General features: G+C 36.9%; 1 protein-coding gene across 1 annotated transcript in view; it reads left to right on the top strand.

Moving 5' to 3' along the window:
• The window catches only part of GALNT1 (polypeptide N-acetylgalactosaminyltransferase 1), a 45,787-nt gene extending 25,608 nt beyond the window's left edge, over nucleotides 1–20,179 (top strand). The window contains exons 4-11 of the mRNA XM_053989703.1: nucleotides 2,772–2,979; nucleotides 4,486–4,656; nucleotides 6,123–6,240; nucleotides 7,192–7,372; nucleotides 14,339–14,478; nucleotides 15,439–15,537; nucleotides 16,354–16,488; nucleotides 18,817–20,179. Of these exons, the coding sequence (XP_053845678.1) occupies nucleotides 2,772–2,979; nucleotides 4,486–4,656; nucleotides 6,123–6,240; nucleotides 7,192–7,372; nucleotides 14,339–14,478; nucleotides 15,439–15,537; nucleotides 16,354–16,488; nucleotides 18,817–18,963 (1,199 nt within the window). The 3' untranslated portion in view covers nucleotides 18,964–20,179. The remainder of the gene's footprint in view (nucleotides 1–2,771; nucleotides 2,980–4,485; nucleotides 4,657–6,122; nucleotides 6,241–7,191; nucleotides 7,373–14,338; nucleotides 14,479–15,438; nucleotides 15,538–16,353; nucleotides 16,489–18,816) is intronic.
• The last annotated feature ends 1,431 nt before the right edge of the window (nucleotides 20,180–21,610 follow it).

The following is a 21,610-nucleotide window of genomic DNA, read 5'->3' as shown; positions in this document are numbered from 1 at the left end:
ATATATTTGCTCTTTTGTCTTCCTTAGTTCTGCTACTTCCCCAGAAGATGCTCAGTCCTAGGTAAAACTATGCACCCTTTTGACAGCAAAAAGGCTTGAAAAGAATATCCACCACAAAGAGTTACAGTTATACCTATGAAACAACATGAATTCTTAATGTTTCAAATTAGGAGTATTGTGGAGATGTTTGGTTTTTTTAAATATTATCAAGCCTCACTCTTGGAAGTATATGAACCAATGCTAAAAAATTAGTCAGCTCTAATCCTGGGTCATTTATAAGCAGCTGACTCTGTAATGCATAAAGCTTCTCATCTCAGTGTTCAATATAGAATTTAGTATGACCAATAGGTTTGTATAAAAGTCATCTCCATGGCTTTTTCCTGATGTTTCTTGTAGGACAAAGTGTATTACATTCATTAAAAGATTATTCAAATATTTGGATTTTTTTGTTTAAGGTAAAAAATCAAGACTTACGTTCTAAGAAACTATTACTAGTTTCTGGATGCATGACTAATCAAAAAAGCTAGTTTCCTGCTACTTGAACAAAGGGAGCAATTTGTAAGGGATGTGTATTGCTCTTAGAGAGGGTGTTCTGGAGGGAAAATAGCTGCTTAGATTTGAACATTTTACCCTAAGTGCTGGTAGCAGAGGAACTTCGGAAATCTTGATGCCTGAATTATTTACTGTGCTTTTATAGGGATGAGAGATCAAGGTTTATCATTTCTGCACATTTTGCTGGAGCTCTAGTGATATTTTAAGGACACAGTTACTGGAGGTCTGTCACGATGTTTTGTTTCTGGGAATAATCCCTTCTGCAGTTTTGAACAAGGTGATAGTTCATAAGAATGTTCTTATGGACATGGTTAAACATGAGAGAAGGACTATTCTTAATCTTTTTCCCTCTGTACTGAAAACACTGCACATATCTCTGATTCTTTCTTAGAGAAAAAAAAGTTAAAAGTACTTGATAAACTGAAATTTTAAACACTTTACCAAGAAAATATAGGTAGGACTCAGGATTTTCATATGCAATACATTGAGCATGACTTTTTGTAATGTAAGTTTGTGTTTTATGCAAGTTCTTGACTGGCTGCAGTTGTATTATTGCAATCTTTCTCTCTTCCCTCTGCCAGAATTTTACCATTCTGTTAATGTAACTACATTCAAGAACCAATGTCACACACCATATGAATTCATTTACGTTTAAAGTGGATGGAATTACTTTAAAAGCTTATCAGTATTACACCTGAGATGTGCAGAGAAACATATTGATTTGTGTGACTTGCTCATCAGATGGTGAGCATAGAGAGAAATGCTGCACGGTCTCTCTGTGTACATCATCTGTACATTAAAGCTATAAACATTGCCATGATACTAGTTCTTTTAAATCAGTGGCTTTGGAAAGCTACACTGTAAAGAGATGAGTCTATATTTGCTACAGACTCAGTTGTGATCTCTGTGCTCAACCAACCCCAAAAGTCTTGCAAAATGTTCAAACATGTACACTTGGTTTGTACTAAGAAACATGTATTAATTTGAGTCTCTGTTCATATGCAAAATAAGAATTAAGTTGCTTTGAGTTTCTCTGGAGACAAATATTTAGACATATCAAACTGTTATATACTTTTAGCACAATTTAGCTTTCAAGACATGTTAGAACTTTCTTCTGTGGGTTTTAGTGGCAGTCCAACAATGCACAGAAAAACATGAGAAGGCAATTAGAACTCATTCATCTGGAGAAGTGGTAAGGAATGGTAATCACCTTCAAATCAACCCTCCCTCTTGAGGTTTACAAAAGAGTCACTAAGAGCTCATGCTGAGCTTTCCCCCCGCCACCTGTCCAGTGTCACACTTATTTTTGCATGAGGTACTTTCTACCTTATGTGACTCCTACTACAGGCCATGCACTGTTGTGGTACAACTTTCAACTCCCACGTGCTTTGAGTGTACAATCTAGTATTCCATATCTGAGCAATAAGATTATTTTGCCTTTTTTACACATTTTGAAACTGCTAGTTATTGCAGAAGTCTGTTTCTGTGCCTGTCCGTTGCATTCTCCCTCACTTCTTTGTTCTTCCTTTGGCATCAGTCATCACAACCCAATAGCTCTTCGGAGTGCAAGTAATTTTGAGTCTCTGGGTATATGGTAACTGACTTGTATTTTGAATAACTTGTTTTTCATAATTCGTGCTACATTGCGATTTGTTGGTGTTACAGATTCTCATTTACGTATAGTTTATTTTTTTAGGTGTTATGGTGATAATCTAATATAAAAATATTAGCCAGAAAACCCTAGAGAAAGCACAATTGAAAAATCAGTTTGATTGTGTTTTAAACTTTTCACAAAGAAACTATCTGTAAGTTGCATTACTGTGGGAGGCAATTAATTATATTCAGCTAGTCAAACCATTTCTGTATTTCCTTGGTAGAGAAGTCCAAGAGCACTTATGCCTGTTTTTGAAAATAAGTGTTACATCTTCTCTGCCATAAAAACTTGTGAATCCCATCTGGGTTTTGTGTAAGCATTCAACCTTCTCTTCCTTTTTGGGTTTTCCATACTGAAGAAATAAAGAGGAGGAAGAACTTTCTGTGCTATCAAATGAAACACTTGGGAGATGTGGAAATGAGTATTGTGAAGCGTAGAGGAAACTAGCTGAGAAAGTAGAAAAAGGATAGGCAAGAACAGGGGAAATGTATCTTAATTCAAGTCTCTTCATTAAAAAATAAAGAAGCTGAACTACACAACTAACAGTTTTGATCATTCTTCACAGACTTCTTGAAAAGACCACTGGAGAGTTATGTGAAGAAATTAAAAGTACCTGTTCATGTGATTCGAATGGAACAGCGTTCTGGATTGATTAGAGCAAGATTAAAGGGGGCTGCTGCTTCTAAAGGCCAGGTCATCACCTTCTTAGATGCTCATTGTGAATGTACAGTAGGCTGGCTTGAACCTCTGCTGGCAAGGATCAAAGCTGACAGGTAATTATCCATCTATTCGCCCATCTTGGGTTTTTTCACTTGTTAAGAAATTTTCCAAGTATTACAAAATATTCTACAAGCAAATATGGACTTTCTGAGGAGCTGAATAAATTGTCATTGGTATAAGGATAAAAGGCTAATTTAGTTAAACTTTTAAAAGTAAAACTCTGTTTCAAATGAAGTCTATATTGGGATGCATGGAATAATGTGTTAAATAGCAGGAGCAATGAATGAAATTGAGGTCTTCAGTCTGCAACTTGGCCTATTCCTTCATGTATTGGGGTAGATAGTCTTGAGGAAGAAATCAAGCCCTGATTTTACATAGCACCAACATTGTGAACAAGAGCTGTTTTCAGGCTCTCATTATGATTTCTTTATTACATAATGGTTTTGATTGTGGAAATGTGGGCTGTGTCTTGATCTTCTGGGATGTGTTTTCTAAAGTTAGAATAATTACTGGAATCATACTGATCTACACTTATATACACGATGGAAATTGTATTGGGGATGAAGGTGAGAGAATTGTCTGCTTTATAAAATATCCATGTTTTAAAAACATCTGAACAGTAGCTGTATTTGTGCACTAGTCTGTTAGTAGACTACATATTAAATAGAATAAAACATGGTGCTAAAGATCCCTAGTTTTTTACTGTTATAGATAAAAATCACACTTAAAATTTGATGTTACAAAATATAGTGTTACATCATGAAAAAGCTACAAACAATGAAGAATCTTTATTCAGCACTGTGGAAAGACAAAGTAAACTTTGTTATCCTTAATTAGGTAATGTGACACAACAATACATACATTGTTACAATTTGTGCAAATATCTTGACTTAAGTCCTTTGAATTCAGTTGCAAGCAGCCTCTGAATCTTTTTACTGAGCTTCCCATGACAGGAAGCCTGCTTTGAGCATGGTTACTTAAATGTCTTTAAGATGATTAGAATTGGTTTCTGTGAATATATGTATTAATAATGTCAAGACAGTGGACAACGAGGCCACTTTCTGTTGACTGTGATGCAGTAGTTGTGCATTGTTAACAACTACTATCATCTCTTAGTCCTGAGGTTGTATAAAAATACTTACCCAGAGTTAATATCCAAGTTTTAATTTCAAAACACGGTAGTTACTTCTACCACTCAACTAGAAAAAAGAACCTCTTGTTTTCTATCTAATCACTATGTAGCAATGAGAAAGTTGGGATCATTATTTCTGTCTGCGGAGGGATGAATATTTATTACTGGTAATAATGCAAATATGATTTAAAAGAAGATCTAGCATTGCCAAAATTGTATCAGATTTACAATTAGCAAGACAGAATTTTAGTATGTTTCCTGTTAATAATTTATTGAATAATGTTGTTAAGAGATGGTATGATAAAACTTTCAACTGTATGTGTAAAAACAATAATTTTTAAAAAACCCCAAACAGCCTCTTTACCCTTTTGACTAATAGATTTTATTAGTTTAAAATGTAATAATTTTGCTTCTTTCCTTTTCCTAGGAGGACAGTAGTGTGTCCCATCATTGATGTAATCAGTGATGACACCTTCGAATATATGGCAGGTTCTGACATGACCTATGGTGGATTCAATTGGAAGTTGAATTTTCGTTGGTACCCTGTTCCTCAGAGAGAGATGGATCGACGGAAAGGAGACCGAACCCTCCCTGTTAGGTAATAAGAATTTATTAAATTGCTTAAAATCTTTGTCTGATATTTGCTTTTTATTAAAAACTCAAAAGTAAGTACTTAAGGTTTTTAAGTACTTAGTCAAATGTTGTAGCATCTTTTTTTGTCTGATTGAAGGAACAACAAAATAGTTCTTGCATGGATTGGTTGTCGGTAACTTTTGGTAGCAATAAAGGCATCAATCACTTTGTCACTTTGGAAATATTTTTCAGTTCTATGTTAATTACTTCAGAATGACTAGTTTTCAGATAGAACTTTTAATGATGCACATGTTTTTAACTAAGCTTTTTTTCCTTTTTTTAAATTGAACCTTGTTTTTATCTTTTTATTATGACAAAGTAAACTGTATTTTGTAAACTTGCATTGATTTTTGGTATATGCATGTATATATATATTTGTGCATGTGCATTTATATGCAAACTTTAAGTCTTAAAAGGTGGGATGGGAGGTGAATTTAGATTTGGATGTCATGTAGGTTTATGAGAAAGGTAATGAGGAAGATAGTTTGTGTGTAATGTGTACCTTTTAACAACTGCAAACTTAGATTTTCTGTCCTTACTTTTTTGAAAACTTGGCATTATTTACTTACAGTAAAGCTCAGGATCTGACCTTTGCTGGTTTTTGTTTGTCTTTAGTTTAAGAAATTAAAAGGTCTTCTCAGGATATTGCTAATTGTAATCCTCTCTTCCCTCTGTTTCCTTTTAGCAGGGGAAAAGAGATATAAGTTTTTAGTTAGCTTGTGACTTAGCTTATATTTAATGTATCTTTCAGAAAAAGCCCTAAACATTTCAGGAAAATAGCTAGTGATATAAAATAATTTATGTTAAAAGTGTAAATAATTGAACTACAAAGTTATGTCATTGGCCTAACATGTAATTTACTTATTGTATATTTGTTGTCTGAAAAAGTTGAAATTTGGGAGATGTTTCTAAAGCTCTGAGAAACAGCTAGCAGAGTTTTATTTTTTTGTAACAATAAGGAATCTGTAAGGAAAATCTGGATGCAACCCTGACTGTACAATTTTCCTGTATGAAGCAATAAGAGTGAAAGCAATCAGGCTGCTTAAGGGCCTCCCAGAACTGTTTCAAGAACAGTAGGCTGAAGTATAATTTTCCTGTGTGAAACTGGGTCCTTTATATGAGTTACCAACACTGAAGGCAGAAGTTTTTCTCAGGAATGACAGCAGCTTTCTAGGGACTGTTTCTCTCTCCAGACACCAGTTTGAAGTGAGAAGATAAGGAGAACTGCCACTATGCCACTACCTAATTCCATGTCTGGAAAAAATTGAGCTAGCAAGTACACCAACAGTAACAGAGTTTGAAGGGAAGTTTACTGAGAAGGAATATGCTAGGAACTTGGGATATAAACATCTGGTTTGTCAGAGTATGTAGTGAAATGTATCGAAGTATGTTTTTACAGTGACCAATGTGATTTTTGTTTTCTCCCCCCAGGACACCTACAATGGCAGGAGGCCTTTTTTCAATAGACAGAGATTACTTTCAGGAAATTGGAACATATGATGCTGGAATGGATATTTGGGGTGGAGAAAACTTAGAAATTTCCTTCAGGGTAGGTAAAACTCTGCAGTGCTTTATTAATCATTAATTTATTAATCAGGACAGTGCATCTGGATTTTTGTAAAACACAGATCTGCCACCTGCACCAGTGTCCTCTTCTGTTGCAGCTGGCACTTCCCTGTTAAATTCCACCAGCAGAGACACAAAGACTGTATGTGTCAGTAAAAAGTGCATGATGAATTGTCGGTATAGCTTTGTGATTAAAAGATTAAAATGGTTATTCTGAAGAATGGGTGTTTGTGTGTTGAAAGGAATTCAGGTAGAAAAGCTGTTGTGGGAGCATCAGTTAAGGGTGATGTCGTCCGTGCGTCATTTAATGTGCCAATGACATGTGAGCACCTCTATTACAACCCCTCTCTTCTTGCTCTTTGCTATCTTCATGATTTCATGTGTTCATTTAGTTGTGGACCTAACCAGTGGTATTCTCATTTTTGTTCCTACGAAATGGCACCATTTCCTTTCATTTTACTTGTCAGCAGAAAGTACATAGGTGGGGATTTTTCTGAAGTACTTCAGCTTTCTGAATCTGCTGGTTTTCAAGGTCCAGATAAAACTGAAAGTATTTTCAGAGACTTGGGAAGTGTGTGGGTTCTTTTACGTGGAGATTTTGTTTTATAATGGACTATTTTAGACACCTGTTAGTTCCTGTGATTCATGTGAGCCTTTTCCTTCCTTTGTGGTCAGCTTGCCCCGTTCTTTAAAGTAATCTCTGGCTGATGCGGTATTGCTCCAAGGGTTGAAGTACTTTCATATGCTGCCTTGCTTGGGCTTGTGAGCATCTTTAGCTGCTGAGCAGGAAAAAACATGCAGCTCTCTTCCGTGCAGTATGCATTCTAGACCTCAGCTAATGTTGTTTCCCCACCTTGAACAGAAGCAAGTGATTAATGTTTTGGAACTTTTTTTAACAATTCTTAGCTTGCAATAATTGTTCTATCTCTTCCAGATCTGGCAGTGTGGTGGCACTTTGGAAATTGTAACTTGTTCACATGTTGGGCATGTGTTCAGAAAAGCAACACCGTACACTTTCCCAGGCGGTACAGGGCAGATAATCAACAAAAATAACAGGCGGCTCGCAGAAGTCTGGATGGACGAATTCAAAAACTTTTTCTACATTATTTCCCCAGGTGAGCAGGTCTTTGGTTATGAGAAATACTTCTTAAGAATTAAAATGTTGCTACTACTGGGAAATAACATGAGTATTTATATAAGAATGTTATTGCTTTGAAGTTTGTTAAGACAGAACTCACTTAAGGTGTACAAAAGGTCTTAATTGAAAAATAATTTTGCTAGCCAGAGACATGCCCTGAAGGGGTTTTTCTTTGTTTGCTTTTTAACATGAACATGATTTATGAATGAGCTTCCTGTGCAACAGAATTGAAGCTCAGTGGAACATCAAAGAGCTCAGTTGTAATGCTGAAAATTAGCCATCCAAAGTCATATCACAGTGTGCTGAATTTTGGGCTCTGGCTCCCATGTTGTAGGCATTCCATGATGAATACATGACAAGTGATTTAAGTGAAACCCAGAAGGAGGAGTGGCAAAAGTGACTATCTTCTATCTTGATAGAATTTGTATTTCACTGTCTAGAGTATAGGGGCAAGCTGCCAATATAATTGACTGTGATGATATTTATTATTGTTTCTTGATGTGGATGTTAGCAAAACAAGGGGATGTAAAATATGAGAGAAAATTTCCTGTGAACTCAGATTTTCTGCAAAAAATTCAGGAGAAGAAAGGATGCCTGGGAAATATTGAATTATTACTTTCAACTTGAGGTTATTTTTATTGTTTTATAAAAAGACAACCTTCAGGTACCAACAGCCAACCTTTCTCTAAATACTTGAGACATTAGACTTTGTGTACCGAGTGGTAGTTTTATATGCTGCATCTGCTTTCCCAAAGAAATTTCTTTAAAACTAGTATTTCCTTTTGACCTGCTTATTAAACCTACATTACTATTGACATTTAAAAGCTATAATACAATGTTGTATGAGTCTGAACAGTGTCAAATTTTAGATTATGGGTTTTACAGATGCATGTGAAAGCAACTGACAGTGCAGATTCACGGTGGTTTTGTCTTAAAAGAATGCTTTACTCAAATGAGACTGTGTAAGACTTTTAATTAAGAAAAAGTCTTGCTACTATTCAAAGCTTTTTAGGTGAAATCAGAAGCTAACAGCTTATTGTTGTTGCCCTGTTGTGTAATTAATACAGCATTATGAATTCAAACATGAGCATGTAGAAATATTCAGAAAAGTTATATATAAATAGGTGCAGTCTTTTTTGGTAAAGATTGCTCTTATGCATCCATGTCAAGCTAGATTTTAAAAGTTGCAGGAAGACCTAATTACAAAAAAGAGCCAAATTCTTTTAAAAATGTAAATTACTGATAAGCCATGATAAGGCTCTGTTACTTTATATATCACCACTGTACGCCTTCCATTTTGCGTGGTAAGCATAAGCTACAAAAGGAGTTATACTCTGAATTTTGTAGGATTGGGGTTTTTTGATAGGACTTTCATAGCATTGTGGTACTGTACAATATGCATGCATTGTCCAAAGACAGTAAAAATTCTGAAATGGTAGAAGTAAGTTAAGCAATTATCTGTAACTGTACAATATACAACTGTATATTTTCTTTCCTTTCAAAAGATGCATGTCTGCATAATTTGTATGCTAATGGCCTGAGTGATTGTTGGATGTGCTCTGGCCAGGCTGCTCTTAGAGCATCTGCACCTGCTGCCTGTCACATGCTCTCGTTTGCGTCTCCGTGACCGTATTGACCGTGCGCTGAAGTTCGATGCCAGAATTTTCAAGTGTCTCGAGAATAGGATAATATTGTATCTGAATAAGTTGGGTTATTCTGAAATTGATTTGTTGCCTGGGGCTGTGAGGAGAATGCCCAGTACTGTGGGTCATTCTTTAGCTCTGATGAAAACCTGTTGTTCAAAGAATGAACACACAAATGTACTCAGAGCCACTCATGCCTCTCACCCTCCCAAATCCACGTAAGTTGTGAGAGCCAGTAGATATTAACTAACAAGGATTGCTATTTTGGGAACTTCACAAACAGCTTATTCTTGTAATTCTGGTATCTCCAATCTTAGCTGAGTGTTGCAGACTGTGATTTTGCCCATTGACAGCAAATAGAATCAGTACAAGTTTCAGTAAGTCCCTTGTGGGCATTAGTTGTTTAGGAACTCAGTGAATCTCTGCTAGCTTGGCTCACTTAGCTTTTCCAGATATCCTTCTAATATAAAAATTTAAATGTATAGTTCTTACAGAATGCTGGTGTAGTAATCCTCAGTCAGAACACAGTGTGCAGCTTGTGAAACTGTTTGCTAGTACAAATGTGTACTTTCAGTATTACTGTGACAGTGTCACAAGCCCTTGCAAGGAGCAAGGTGAGGATTCTTAGGCTGATGCTGGTTTGCAAGCCTTGGGTGCAGATGAAAGAGGAAAACAAGCAATCCTCTGTGCACCCAGGATTTTTCTCACTAGTTGATATGGATGCAAAGAATTGGATTTTGGAGGAGATAATATACTGACAAACATCACTGAGCCTAGCTAACAAGACACTTGTTTCCTCCTTTATACTTTCTTTTCTGTTCCCCTAAGATAGTGAATCACAGAGGGATTCATCCAGGAAAGCAAATGTAAGATTCTCAGGTAGCTTTCCCACTTAATGTAATCTGTGTTGTCTGGGAAAAAAAGTCTTGCTGCGTGAATGATAGGAACTCAAGAGACTTTCTACTATTGATGTAATGTAGTTAAATGGAAAGCTGCCCTCTTGAAAAGTAAGCCTGTAATTCTTTCCTTCTTTTATAAGTATAACCCAGTAGAAACGGCTACTTGTCTGTATTAAGCTTGAGTGCGTTTTAGAAGCCATCCCTCTGCATTGGTGTGGTTAGGTACAGATGGAGGTTGGGCAGGGACTTGTTGCAGCTGCTGCTCAGCCAGAATCCAGCCTGGCTCTTTGCAGGCAGCAGCTCTTCTCCCCAGCAGTACAGGCACTGCTGCAGGCCTTTCTCATTAGCTGGTAGCTTTCCTCGCAGTCATGTGTTACACCAGGGCCCTGTTTCCCAGACCATTTTCTCTTTGGCTTTCAGAAAACAAATCCAGCATGTGAATAATCTGTTTCCTGGCTCCAGTCATTCTTTCTGTGGACTCTGCCACTTCTTTATTTCTAGTGCTGGTCATTCATCACTCTCTCTAGACTAAAAGATTAGGCTGTATTTTCCAGGATGAGGAGGCTTCACAAGATGGTGATGCCTGTCTCACAGCTTGCTTTTCATGGCAGGTGTGCTTGTAGGGAAGATAATAGGGCTTCACCTCCCCTCACTTGCTGATCCTTCATCTGCATCAACTGCTTCTATGATTTTCTGGATTTGTCAGGGTTATTTCTCCTGTGGGCTGGCTCCCTGGTGTTAAGTTAGAATCTGTGTCAGCACAGGAGGTACAGCAGGAATCTGAAGGTGAGCAAGGGAAAGCTGTCCCGTTGGCAGCAGCAGCTGCAAAGCGCTAAGCTGGTCAGCTTTGCCCCGAAGGGTATATTCTGAGATATATTTTGGGATGTACCCAGAAGGTGTATTGTCCTGGGACTAAGTGGGCTGGCAGAAAGCCTGAAAAGACAGCACTGTGGAATTAGCTAAGCTGGAGTCACCTAGATAGAGACAGGGGTGCATCATGCTGAAAATTGGATCTGTAGGCCTCGTATCTCATCACTGCACGCCCTGGGCTCTAGCCAGGCACAGCAGGTCAAGGTTCAGTATGTAGAGACTGGAAATGGAAAACATTATTTATGGTTGATAGTGATGACAGAGGAGGGACTGAGCCCACATCTTGCAGTGTAGCTAAGCTAAATGTTTCCATGTGGTTTTGTGTTCAGCTACTAGTCCCTATTAGCATTAATTGAGAATGCAAAGAATGTAGCTATTCAAATTGGTTTTAAATTATTGCTTATAGAGTTTCATAATACTAAATAAAAACAAGTTATATTATTTTTATCAGAAGGCTAGATTTAGATGAAATAGTTTTCATACTCTGCTTTTGCAAATGACTGAGCAATTTATAATCATGATGACAACAACGTGCTATTTTTTTTCAAAAGAGTTCAGCATAAATACATTGCCACACATTAAACTTGGGCAAGGAAATCTTCAGCTCTTGAAAATTTGAGGATAGCATGACTGTTGCAACATGGCTGGTGCTGGTGTGGCTGGATGATTTGAAGTAGATGTTTTTTGCATTACCAATATTTATATTATGAGTATGTCTTTAAGCATGTGTGTGGAAAAAAAAAGCATGTGATTGTCCCACAGCTAACAGCAAGTTGTGTGGCAAATAGAATCACCAGGGAGGGCCAAACTTTTAAATGTAATTAGGGTTAGGGAGGTTGAGGAAAAATATAGTTATGGTCAAATAAGGACAACAGTTGTAAGATTTCTTAAATACTATTTCTGATTTGTGTGATGCGGATATCCCATCCCTGAGAATGTTCAAGGTCAGGTTAGATGCATCTTTGAGCAGCCTGGTGTACAGGAAGGTGTCCCTGCCCTTGCCAGAGGGGTTGGAATGAGATGATCCTGAACTCCCTTACAACCCAAACTATTCTGTGGTTATATGATTCTTTCCTAATTTTTTTTTTAATAGACAAAAGGTTTGAAAAAACAAGTGGACATGACTGTCTTCCTTATGATTCCTTTGGAATCTGGCATAATTGTCTCCTCAGAGGAAATTGGATCTAATTTACATTTTTCAGTTTGGTTTTTGTTTTTTAGCCTTTGAACAAATGTCCAAAACCCATAGAAGCTTATATGTCACTGTTGTAGGTATACATATAAATTTTACTGATCTGTGGAGAAATAATGATTTAAACCTGTACCTAATTTTTGGTATGCTTTATACTTACATTCTTTTTTTCCCCAAAAGAAAGTCGCATAAGTAACTGGCACGGCACAGGAGAGAAATACTCAAGCTGGTTTAGAGTAATATTGATAAGGTACCAAAACCTTGGAAAAAGAATCATTCAGCCTTACTAGAGGACACCTCAAGGACAACTCTAACTGTTGTGCTCTTCAGTCTCTCTGCCAACCTGCTGCTAACTGTAGTCTTTGTGAATGGTTTGATGCAGACCTGACTTCAGAGAGGATTTTTTGAAAACCTTTCTGAAAAAAAATGGTTTAATGGAATACAATGAAAGAGAAAAATCAACTGGCACTTTTTTTGTGTGTGGTGACATTTAAAACTACTTTAAGAAACAGCTTGCTTGTATGCTATTAAGTCTTACTTTACATTGAATTATTTATGGATGTGACTTTTTTTGCCATTCAGTGATGTGACAAAGCCTTAACAGTGCTGGTTTTGGGAGGTCAGTGTAGCAACCCGAGTATGTTTTGAGTGTTTAAGGTTGTTGCAAGAGTGGCATGATAACTATTTCATCCATCAGCTGCTTTTTCATACTGAAAAATGAAGAATCCAGTACTTAGCTGTGGTCGGAACCTTTCTGTTCTTGCGTCAGCTTTTGAGAGAGTATTGCTTTCTTGTAGAGCAAATATTGGCTTTCATGAAGATAGAGCAGCATTCTGTGGCTTGTTTTTTTGTTTGTTTGTTTGTTTGGGTTTTTAAATTTGTCTTGTGTTTCTTGGTTCTGGGATTTGTTCTGTGAATTGAAAGCACAGACAGAAGTTTTCTGGGATTCTACACAAACACAATTTCCTTTGCTTTCATTCCCTTACCAGTGTAGTTTTCCAATATATTTATTAAAATGAAGTCTTTCATTAAAAAAGAAAAAAAAAAGCCTAAAAACCTGACTACCATTTTTTTCTTTCCAGAATATTGTGTTTTTCATTGGCATTTACAGACAGTTAGCTAAAGTTTGATCCAATTATCTGTCTCAATTGAGTAGAAAGACACCATCTGCTGGCAAGTCCATTTAATACACAGTATGCCAGCTTAGAAATGTCTCAAGCTCTTTCCAAGGTCAAGAATTTTAGAGGTAAATCGCAGTCCTCCCAAGTGGAGAGATTTCTGAAAAATGTGTGCAGCTGGAGGTCTGTAATGTGGTGGCCAGCTGAGCCATATTTGTAGTCTGTTAGGGGAATTTAAATTGCTGGGGCCAGTTTTTGTTCTCTTTTTTTTGGTTTGAGTGTTTTGGTAGTATACTGCATTTGACGGGTGCGATATGGAGTGTGGTGTGGGAAATAGAAAAAAAAGACATGATGCTTGAAAAGTAGAAATTATCCTACTATTATTGATGATGATGATGATGATGATTATTATTGAATATTAATTACAATAGTGCTTAATTCAGGTGAAGCAAAAGTACCTACTGTTCTTGCACACCATCCTCAACCCATCTGCAGATGGGACTTGCACAAATTAATTTTCAGAAGGAATTAAAGCAACCATAACGGAGTGGGAAGATACAGGAAGAAGGAGCACTTTGATAAATGAGGAGCAAAGGAATAAAAAGGCAAGCAAACTACCACAAAAAAAATTATAACAGTCATAATGGTGAACATACTTCCTGCAAACGCTGCGGTTATATTGAACAAATGCTGAATTATTTAAGGTTTAGTGCTCTGTATGAAGGCTGCTTTCTGCCTGCTTCTTTGTGCAGTTAGATAGATGATGAAGAGTCCAGCAGGTGGTACCTAGCTTACAGAAATAAATTAAATTGGAATTCTGCTTGCTCCACGGAAGGAGACTGCTGTGTTTTGCTGCATAGATACGCACTCCAGTTACCACTGGGGCTAGAATGGCATTAGTTACTAAAAAGGTTTCAGCCTTTCTCCTCTATTAACTTAGTAAGCAACTACACTCAAATTGTTCCACAAACCACAGGTAAGAAATTGTCATGCACAGCCCAGATGTAGAGATCCTATCTGTTGTGGAAACAGAAGTCACGGGTCTTGACAGATACGTTCATAGTGCTATATTAAGCAAAAACCCCTTTGTATAGAGATGACTTTTTAAAGAGAAAGTCTTTCATGGAAGTAGTAAATTATACTAATGGGTTTTCTTATGAAGCAGAATTAAATGGTATTTCTTGGCAGCTAATGAATACAAATTCCTTTTCTTTTTTTCAGGAGTTACTAAAGTTGATTATGGGGACATATCGTCACGACTTGGGCTAAGGCGCAAGCTCCAGTGCAAGCCTTTCTCCTGGTACCTGGAGAATGTTTATCCTGATTCCCAAATTCCACGCCATTACTTTTCTCTGGGAGAGGTAAGATTTCATCTTTCATATTCGTCTTCCCTATGTAGAGTACATTGTGCAGTAAGTTGTGTTTTGAACTGAGCAGTGCATGCAAGTTGTCTCCAGCAAAGTTCAAGTATCTTGCACATGTGTTTCTGTCCCATGTAGAATGACAAACCTGGCTTCTCAGTGGGGCAGACAACTGAACTTTGGTATAAAGTACTGTAATTTGAATGTTTTCCTTTTTTTCTACTACAGTACAAAATGCCATATAAATGGCTTTAGAGATATTCCTTCAGAAATGTAGTTGTGCATGACTTTCTGTATAATGTTCTGTACATAGACTATGAGTTAAGTTTTGCTTGAAAGCTATACTAGGTCAAGCAAGGTCTTTGCCTAAAAGCTGTTCTGAACTTTACCCCCAGAACCCTCACCAGTGACCAGCCAATTCTAGTGACCCCTAAGCCTTGCTGAGCATTTCTCTTTTTTTCTTTAACCTTTTTAACTGTAGAAATAGTACAGATGATGCTGTCCTAAATAAGTAGGCACCTTCTCCTCTACAAGTCATGTTGAACTAAATATCAAGTTTTCTGTAGAATGATTTTGTACTGTTGATTTTAAAAGAAACACTATTAGCAGAGCGTGCTTCTTCATGACTATCAAGAGACTTGGTTTCACGCCTGCTTACTGTATAGTGATATAGAGATTAATACTTTTGAAGGTTTTGGGCTGCAGACTCAATTGTATCCATTCTGTTGTAGCTGAATCTTTGAGCAAAAAGTGCCCCCAAGGTGGAAGGATCCCCCAAAGAAAGCTTGAGTGTTTGCTTGAGAGTTTGAGTCTTGGACAATGATTCCTCATTGCTAGTATGAATCATTTATTTCACATAACCTCTGGTGCATGGAGAACTGGTGCCACTGTAGTTTGATAAGGACCTAATTCTGTTCTAAAAAGATCAACCTTTGGTGATATGCTCTTTTTCCCTCCTAGATAAGAAATGTGGAGACAAATCAATGTCTAGATAACATGGCAAGAAAAGAAAATGAGAAAGTTGGAATCTTTAACTGCCATGGAATGGGTGGCAATCAGGTGACAATTTTTCAAAAGGAATTTTCTTAATGTATTGAGTTATTTGAGACAGTACTGCTCATTGGGACAATTCTTGGATGTTTTCAGTGGTTATCTTCAAAATATACTTAGGAAACCCTCATTAAAGAAAGTGCTTGTAAGAGGAAATGCATGAGAAGATTTGGTGGTGGTTTCTGCTTGTATATTTTTCAGATCTGATTGCAATACATTTTAGATCAACTTTAAAGTCAAAAACAAAATCATGGGAGGAAAATACTGCTATGAGTTAGACTTCACCACCTGTAGGTTCTTTGGAAATGCATTCTAGATGCATTCTAGTTAGAACTCCTGATTGGCATTGTTACTTTTAAAAAAAAAACAAACAACAAAAAACAACAACAAAAAAAAAAACAGAACCAAATGTGCCTGTGCCTGAAATATATTTTAATGTATCTTTTCCTGGGTGTCAGTTGTGGGATTTATGTTTCATCTGTTTTTTTGTTCTACTTTCTTAATGATTCTTGATGAATTGTTTTCACATAAACAGAGATTACCTCTGTTTGGGGATGCTCCTGTTCCTTCACAGCAAGCAATCTTCAATTCAAAAAAGTCTATTTTGACTGAACAGCTTGTGATTGTGTTTATACTTGTTTCCCCTCCAAAAAAAATTTTAAAATATTTCCATGCCTCGCTATTATGAAGGGAACAGGAAGCAAAAGAAAAAAAAATAGTGGGAATAAATGAAGTAATGCACAAATGTTCCCCTTTCCCCCCACTCGAGGAATCTTTTGGTTGAAGCAGTTCTTTTTCAGTTCCTCTCATTCTTTTTCTGTCTAGGTTTTCTCATACACTGCCAACAAAGAAATTCGAACAGATGATTTGTGTTTAGATGTATCCAAACTTAACGGCCCAGTAACAATGCTCAAGTGCCACCATCTAAAAGGAAATCAGCTTTGGGAATATGATCCAGTGGTAAGTCTTCTAATGACTTTTGACTGTAAAATGAGGCAACTTTGGCTTTTAGATGAGCCTGCAGAGCAGCATATTCCAGTGTGGGCCACTATTGGACAGACAAAACAGGAAATAAAGTCAGGATTATGTTCCCTCTGTTACTAATTCACTATGTAGGCACTCAGTGGACATCTGTGTTGATTTAATTACCTGGTGAGTTTTGGGGGAGCTTTTGGAAGAATGTTTTGTATGTGCTTTGGGACCCTCTGGAGAAATATTATCTGACAGTGTAGTGTTGTGTTAGAATCAGATCAATTATGGAGAAGTATTCCAGGTGTCTACTGGGGCAAGAAAAAATAATAGTAATGATGTGGTGACAAACGTATCACTTGGTAACTTGTCTTACACAAAGTTAAAAGGAAATACTTGTCTAATTAAAAAAGGAGCATTGCAAACTGATGATGATTTTACATTTCTGATAATGTTATGTCTAAGGTATAGATGCTTAAAACACCTTTATTTAAATCATACTCTCTCTTCTACATAATGTTTGAATTTACTTTGAAGTTCATATGTTGAACTGCCAGATCTAGAAATCATTGTCCATTGATCAATTCATCACTAGTTTGATTTGCAAGCTCTAGAAATGATTTCGTGATTGAGTAATGCAGTCAAGAACTCTGACGTCATGGATAGTTAGAAAAAAGGTAGTTCTTGAGCTTGTTGATTTAAAATCAATTATTACAAAACACAGTTGTGAGACAATTTGTGGATGAAGAATCTTGCCAGTACTTGCAGTGACTATTTTAAAAAAGAATTTTCAGATATTTAGCTACTAAAAAGTCATTTCACTAATTAAAAAGCAAGGTGGGGGTTATTTCTGACTAAATGCTCTTGCTACTGTAGCTGAGGTGTTAACAAAGCCTGCAGCCTTTTAGACCAAGAGCAAATATGATGATTTTGTGATTAGGATGGCAGTTAAGGTAGAAGACAATGGACCTCTGCTAAGATTTCTGCACATTGCTAGCAGTTGTTGACAGGACACTGAAGAAAGCTGAAGGCTTGCAGGATTAAGTTAGTCTTGGGGACCATTCATTCTTGGTTTTAATGTAGTTTGTTTACCTGACTTAAGCAGATAATATAAATAATACTACCACCTACACTGATTTACTGAAGAGGAAGTGCTTTTCATTAGGTTTCTACCTTATCAGTGATAATAAAAATGCATCTTTAGACACTTAAATGCAATAATCCGTCTTGCAGTGCTTGTCACAGACTTCCCTTTGTTGATCCTCAGCCATAAATTTTATATGTGTTTTTTCTCTTTAATTTGTCAGTAGAAAATCCAGGCATAATCTTCAGAACATAAGCTGGCTAATAAAGCACAAAAAAAAGTTATAGGGCACTTAAAAAGAACTCCTGCCCACATAGCTAAGTGATTTTTTTTCCTGTGGTTTATTTTTTTTTCTTTCTTCCTCTGTTCAACTCCCTCCTTCATTCTTCAGCACCTCTATGAGTGCAGGAGATTGATGTGCTCAGGTTTTTGAATTTGATTTTTTTCTATTACCCTTTGCTACTTGTGCACATAAGGCCATGGCTTTTCAATCATCCCATTGCCCTGGCTGAGCTGCTGAATGAGAGAGGAAATACAGGTAGTAATGCCTATGGTACCATAGGCAAGTTGGTGCGCTGAGGAGCACCTGTAGAACAGTGGCAGGAAATACAGCCTCTGAGGATCTCTTCTCCATGAGGATAGTGCTGAGGTGTAGATAGAGTGGTTAACCAAAGATTGCATAAGAGGGATTAGTAGGTACTGCAAAAGATATACACTTAGGTGAAGTTGCACATTCTTTTCATAAAAGAACATACTTTTGAAAAAGAGCCCAAAAAGTGCTGAAAGAACATAGTGTAAGGTCAGTATTATGTCCCCAGCTGAGGGAAGAAAAAAGTAGTTTTGAAAACATATTCAATGTGTTCATTCTGATCTGATAAAAGCTACTATTATAACTAATAGCTGAAGTTGTATATCTTACCAACCTGTAATTTCTAACTCTTCAAAGATCCCTAGCTGTATAGCCCTATTTAAAGAATGGTGGATGTTGCTTGACAAAGAGCATCATTTACAAGTTAAGACTGTTTTGGTTTTCATAAAGCAATGCTTTTAGTGTCTACAATGTCATATAGCATATTTAAGTGTTTTTTAGGATTGGGATCTGCAGTCAGTAACCACAGGGTCTTGTCTAGTTCCCACTTGCCTATGGAAAAGTTTTGATGCCAACTAGAAATTTTTTGGTTACCTTATGCCTGGTGATTTTTATAAAGCTAATTTCTTTTTATTTTCTCTTCAAGAAATTAACCCTGTTGCATGTGAACAGTAACCAGTGCCTGGACAAAGCCACAGAAGAGGACAGCCAGGTACCCAGCATCAGAGACTGCACCGGCAGCCGCTCCCAGCAATGGCTGCTCCGCAATGTCACCCTTCCAGAAATATTCTGAGAGGTTCTAAAGAAAAGCAAGGATTGACTGGGCTACCTCGGCTGATACTTTGGCTACGCTGTTAAGTAGCAACAGAAGAAACTTCAGTTTCTGAATCCACAGTTCCTCAGCTGTTAGAACTCCTGCAGCTTCTCAGTATCTGTGAACCAGCCTTCCTGTATAAGGATGTGAAACTACCACACATAGCAGTGAAACTGTGCCCACTGATGTTTACAGGATTGAAAGAGTTTCTTCCAGCAAATAATTTAGAGAACCTTTGGACAGTGGAAGCATAATCAATGAAATAGTCTCTCTGAAGAGCTACATATCGTTTTAGTTTGCTTGCACATCAGTAACCTCTGCTGAAAGTGCTGTTGTAATGAAGAAAGTTTCAAGAATTCTTTTTTTCCTGGTTAGCAGTGGTAACCAGACTACTAAATATAGATCCACAAATAAATGAGAGAGCTGCAAACCAGATTCAGTATCATGACATAAGAATTTTGTGGTTTAAAAGCAAAAAGTAAACAGGGTTTAATGAAACTAAAGCAGAACTATGAAAAGTACAATTTGTTATAGTGAAGTATCAAATTTATATGTAGATTTTATACCTCAGTGGGGGAAAATAACCAAGTCAAAAGGCAATTGTTTCTCTTTTTCAATTGTGTGATAGTCCATAAATACTTTTTTTGTCCTGGTGAGTCTAAAATTATTTTGGGCGCAAACAAAAATGAGCATAAGAATAAATTGAGCTCTTGAATGTCAAATCCACTTTCCTTTTAATTTTAATTTCTTGGCTGTTGGAATTGTATCTTTTTATTACTGTCTGAAAACTGGAGGTTAACATGCTGTCTAACTTTTTTTTTCCAGACCTGCCATTTCAATTTATACTTGGGTCAGTCAGCTTATGGACTTTCATGGCCAAACAAAAGATTTAAGTACACTTTGAGATTAAGTTAACTTCAGTATGCTTTAGCGCCCAAGACTTCTACTACTGTACTACAGTTTTGTTTTCATAGCAATAAATCTTTTGTTCCTTGTTTGATTTCAGTCATCAGAAAGCCAGAAGAAAAGATACGTGATTTGCGTAGAGGATTGGCAAAACGGAAGGTTTTCTGGAATCCTTTTTCACTTCATATTCAGATGTGCTTCATTGTCAAGTGCATATTTAGATTAGACTCTGAATTGTAATGTTGATCTGCTGCTTTTTTCTAATAAAACCTAAAGAAAAATTGTGAAATTGGCATGGTTTTTAAAGTTAACATAGCCAAAAGCAATATGACTATGTCATTACATTGGTCTGCATTTTTTAACTGAATTGCTTTGTTTTGTTAAGAAAAATCTATGTGGGCTGATCTTGAAAATGGGCCACTGACTGCTCAGAGTATACATTGAATTTTCTTTTGGAAAGGAAAATGAGATTTGCTTAATGGAGAGGATATTTTTATGATAAATGTCATTGTTTGGCCAACTGTCCTGTAAAGCAAATTAAACCTAGACTCATGCAAAAGTTGTGTGAAATTATATTTGGCTGCTAAGGCCATTTTAGATTTACTATCCCAAGCTGCTGTTGTCAGTGTTATCTCCATTATTTCTTCAGGAGTACATGAGAGTTTTCATACAGAAAACAGGGGAAAGGTTAAAAAATTGTACTGTTACATTGCTACTTTAAAAATAGATAGGATGAGACAATGTGGGTTTAATATTAGATAAAACATCCAAATATCTAATTATCTTTTATTGACCCCTTTGTTTGGATAGCCCTGCAAATCTTATGAGATTGAAGTGGATTTATGAAAGTAATTTATGAGGAATATATTGAAGTATGACAAGATGGCTTAAAAAAAAAAAGGGAACAAGTCCATCTTAATGGTTATGTGAGATATGTGAGAAGACTTATTCTTTCTTATGGTCAATGAAGAGGACAAGGTGGGTGACAGTGCCATCTTTTTTTTTTTTAATCTTTGCAAACGCAATTTTTAGGGCATGCGTTTGTGGTGGTGCCTAAGAATGTGGTATCTTTTACTTCAGAAAAAATTTCCCAAACACAAAACATTCTTTTAAAAACATTTCCAGCAAAGAGGCTCTAAATCAGAGTTGGGTAAGCTTTCATGGAATGAAATGAGAAATTTCATGGAGAAGCAGGAGCATCAGAAATGCAGTGCGAAAGTCATGTAAGTTTTAAAAATTTCTTCATTTGTTTCAGATTTTATATGCACACAGCACATCACTGAACACACAAAACAAAATTTTCACTTTGTATTTTCAACTCTTATGATCCCTGCTGTGACATCCTGTTAACAAAACTGAAGTGCCATGGCTTGGGAGGTAACTAAACTTGTAGGCAGGCCTCAGTGTTACTGTGATTTTACCCTTTTTAGTTCAACAAGTCATTTTACATGTTGGTCATATAAAACTGCAGTACAAATACTTGCAGAACTTAAAAGGCATGTATCAAGTTGTCAGCAAGCTGAAGGAGCAGTCAGATTTCCAGCCTATATGTTGCCAGTTCTTACCTGCTGAGTATGGGGAGGGGAAGCAGCAGTCCCAAGAGCAGCTGCAGCCCTGAGGTGTTTGGTTCCAAACCCCTCAGCTCAGCCAGTCCCATGGTGGGTAACTGGGGCTGCTTAGGGGCAGTGGGCTGTGCTTAGCCTGTCTATGTCTCCATGGC

Source organism: Vidua macroura, chromosome 1, assembly GCF_024509145.1.
Source record: "Vidua macroura isolate BioBank_ID:100142 chromosome 1, ASM2450914v1, whole genome shotgun sequence".
Taxonomy (NCBI): Eukaryota; Metazoa; Chordata; class Aves; order Passeriformes; family Viduidae; genus Vidua; species Vidua macroura.
Note: the sequence above shows the minus strand (reverse complement) of the source record. Positions and strands in the feature narration are given on the sequence as shown.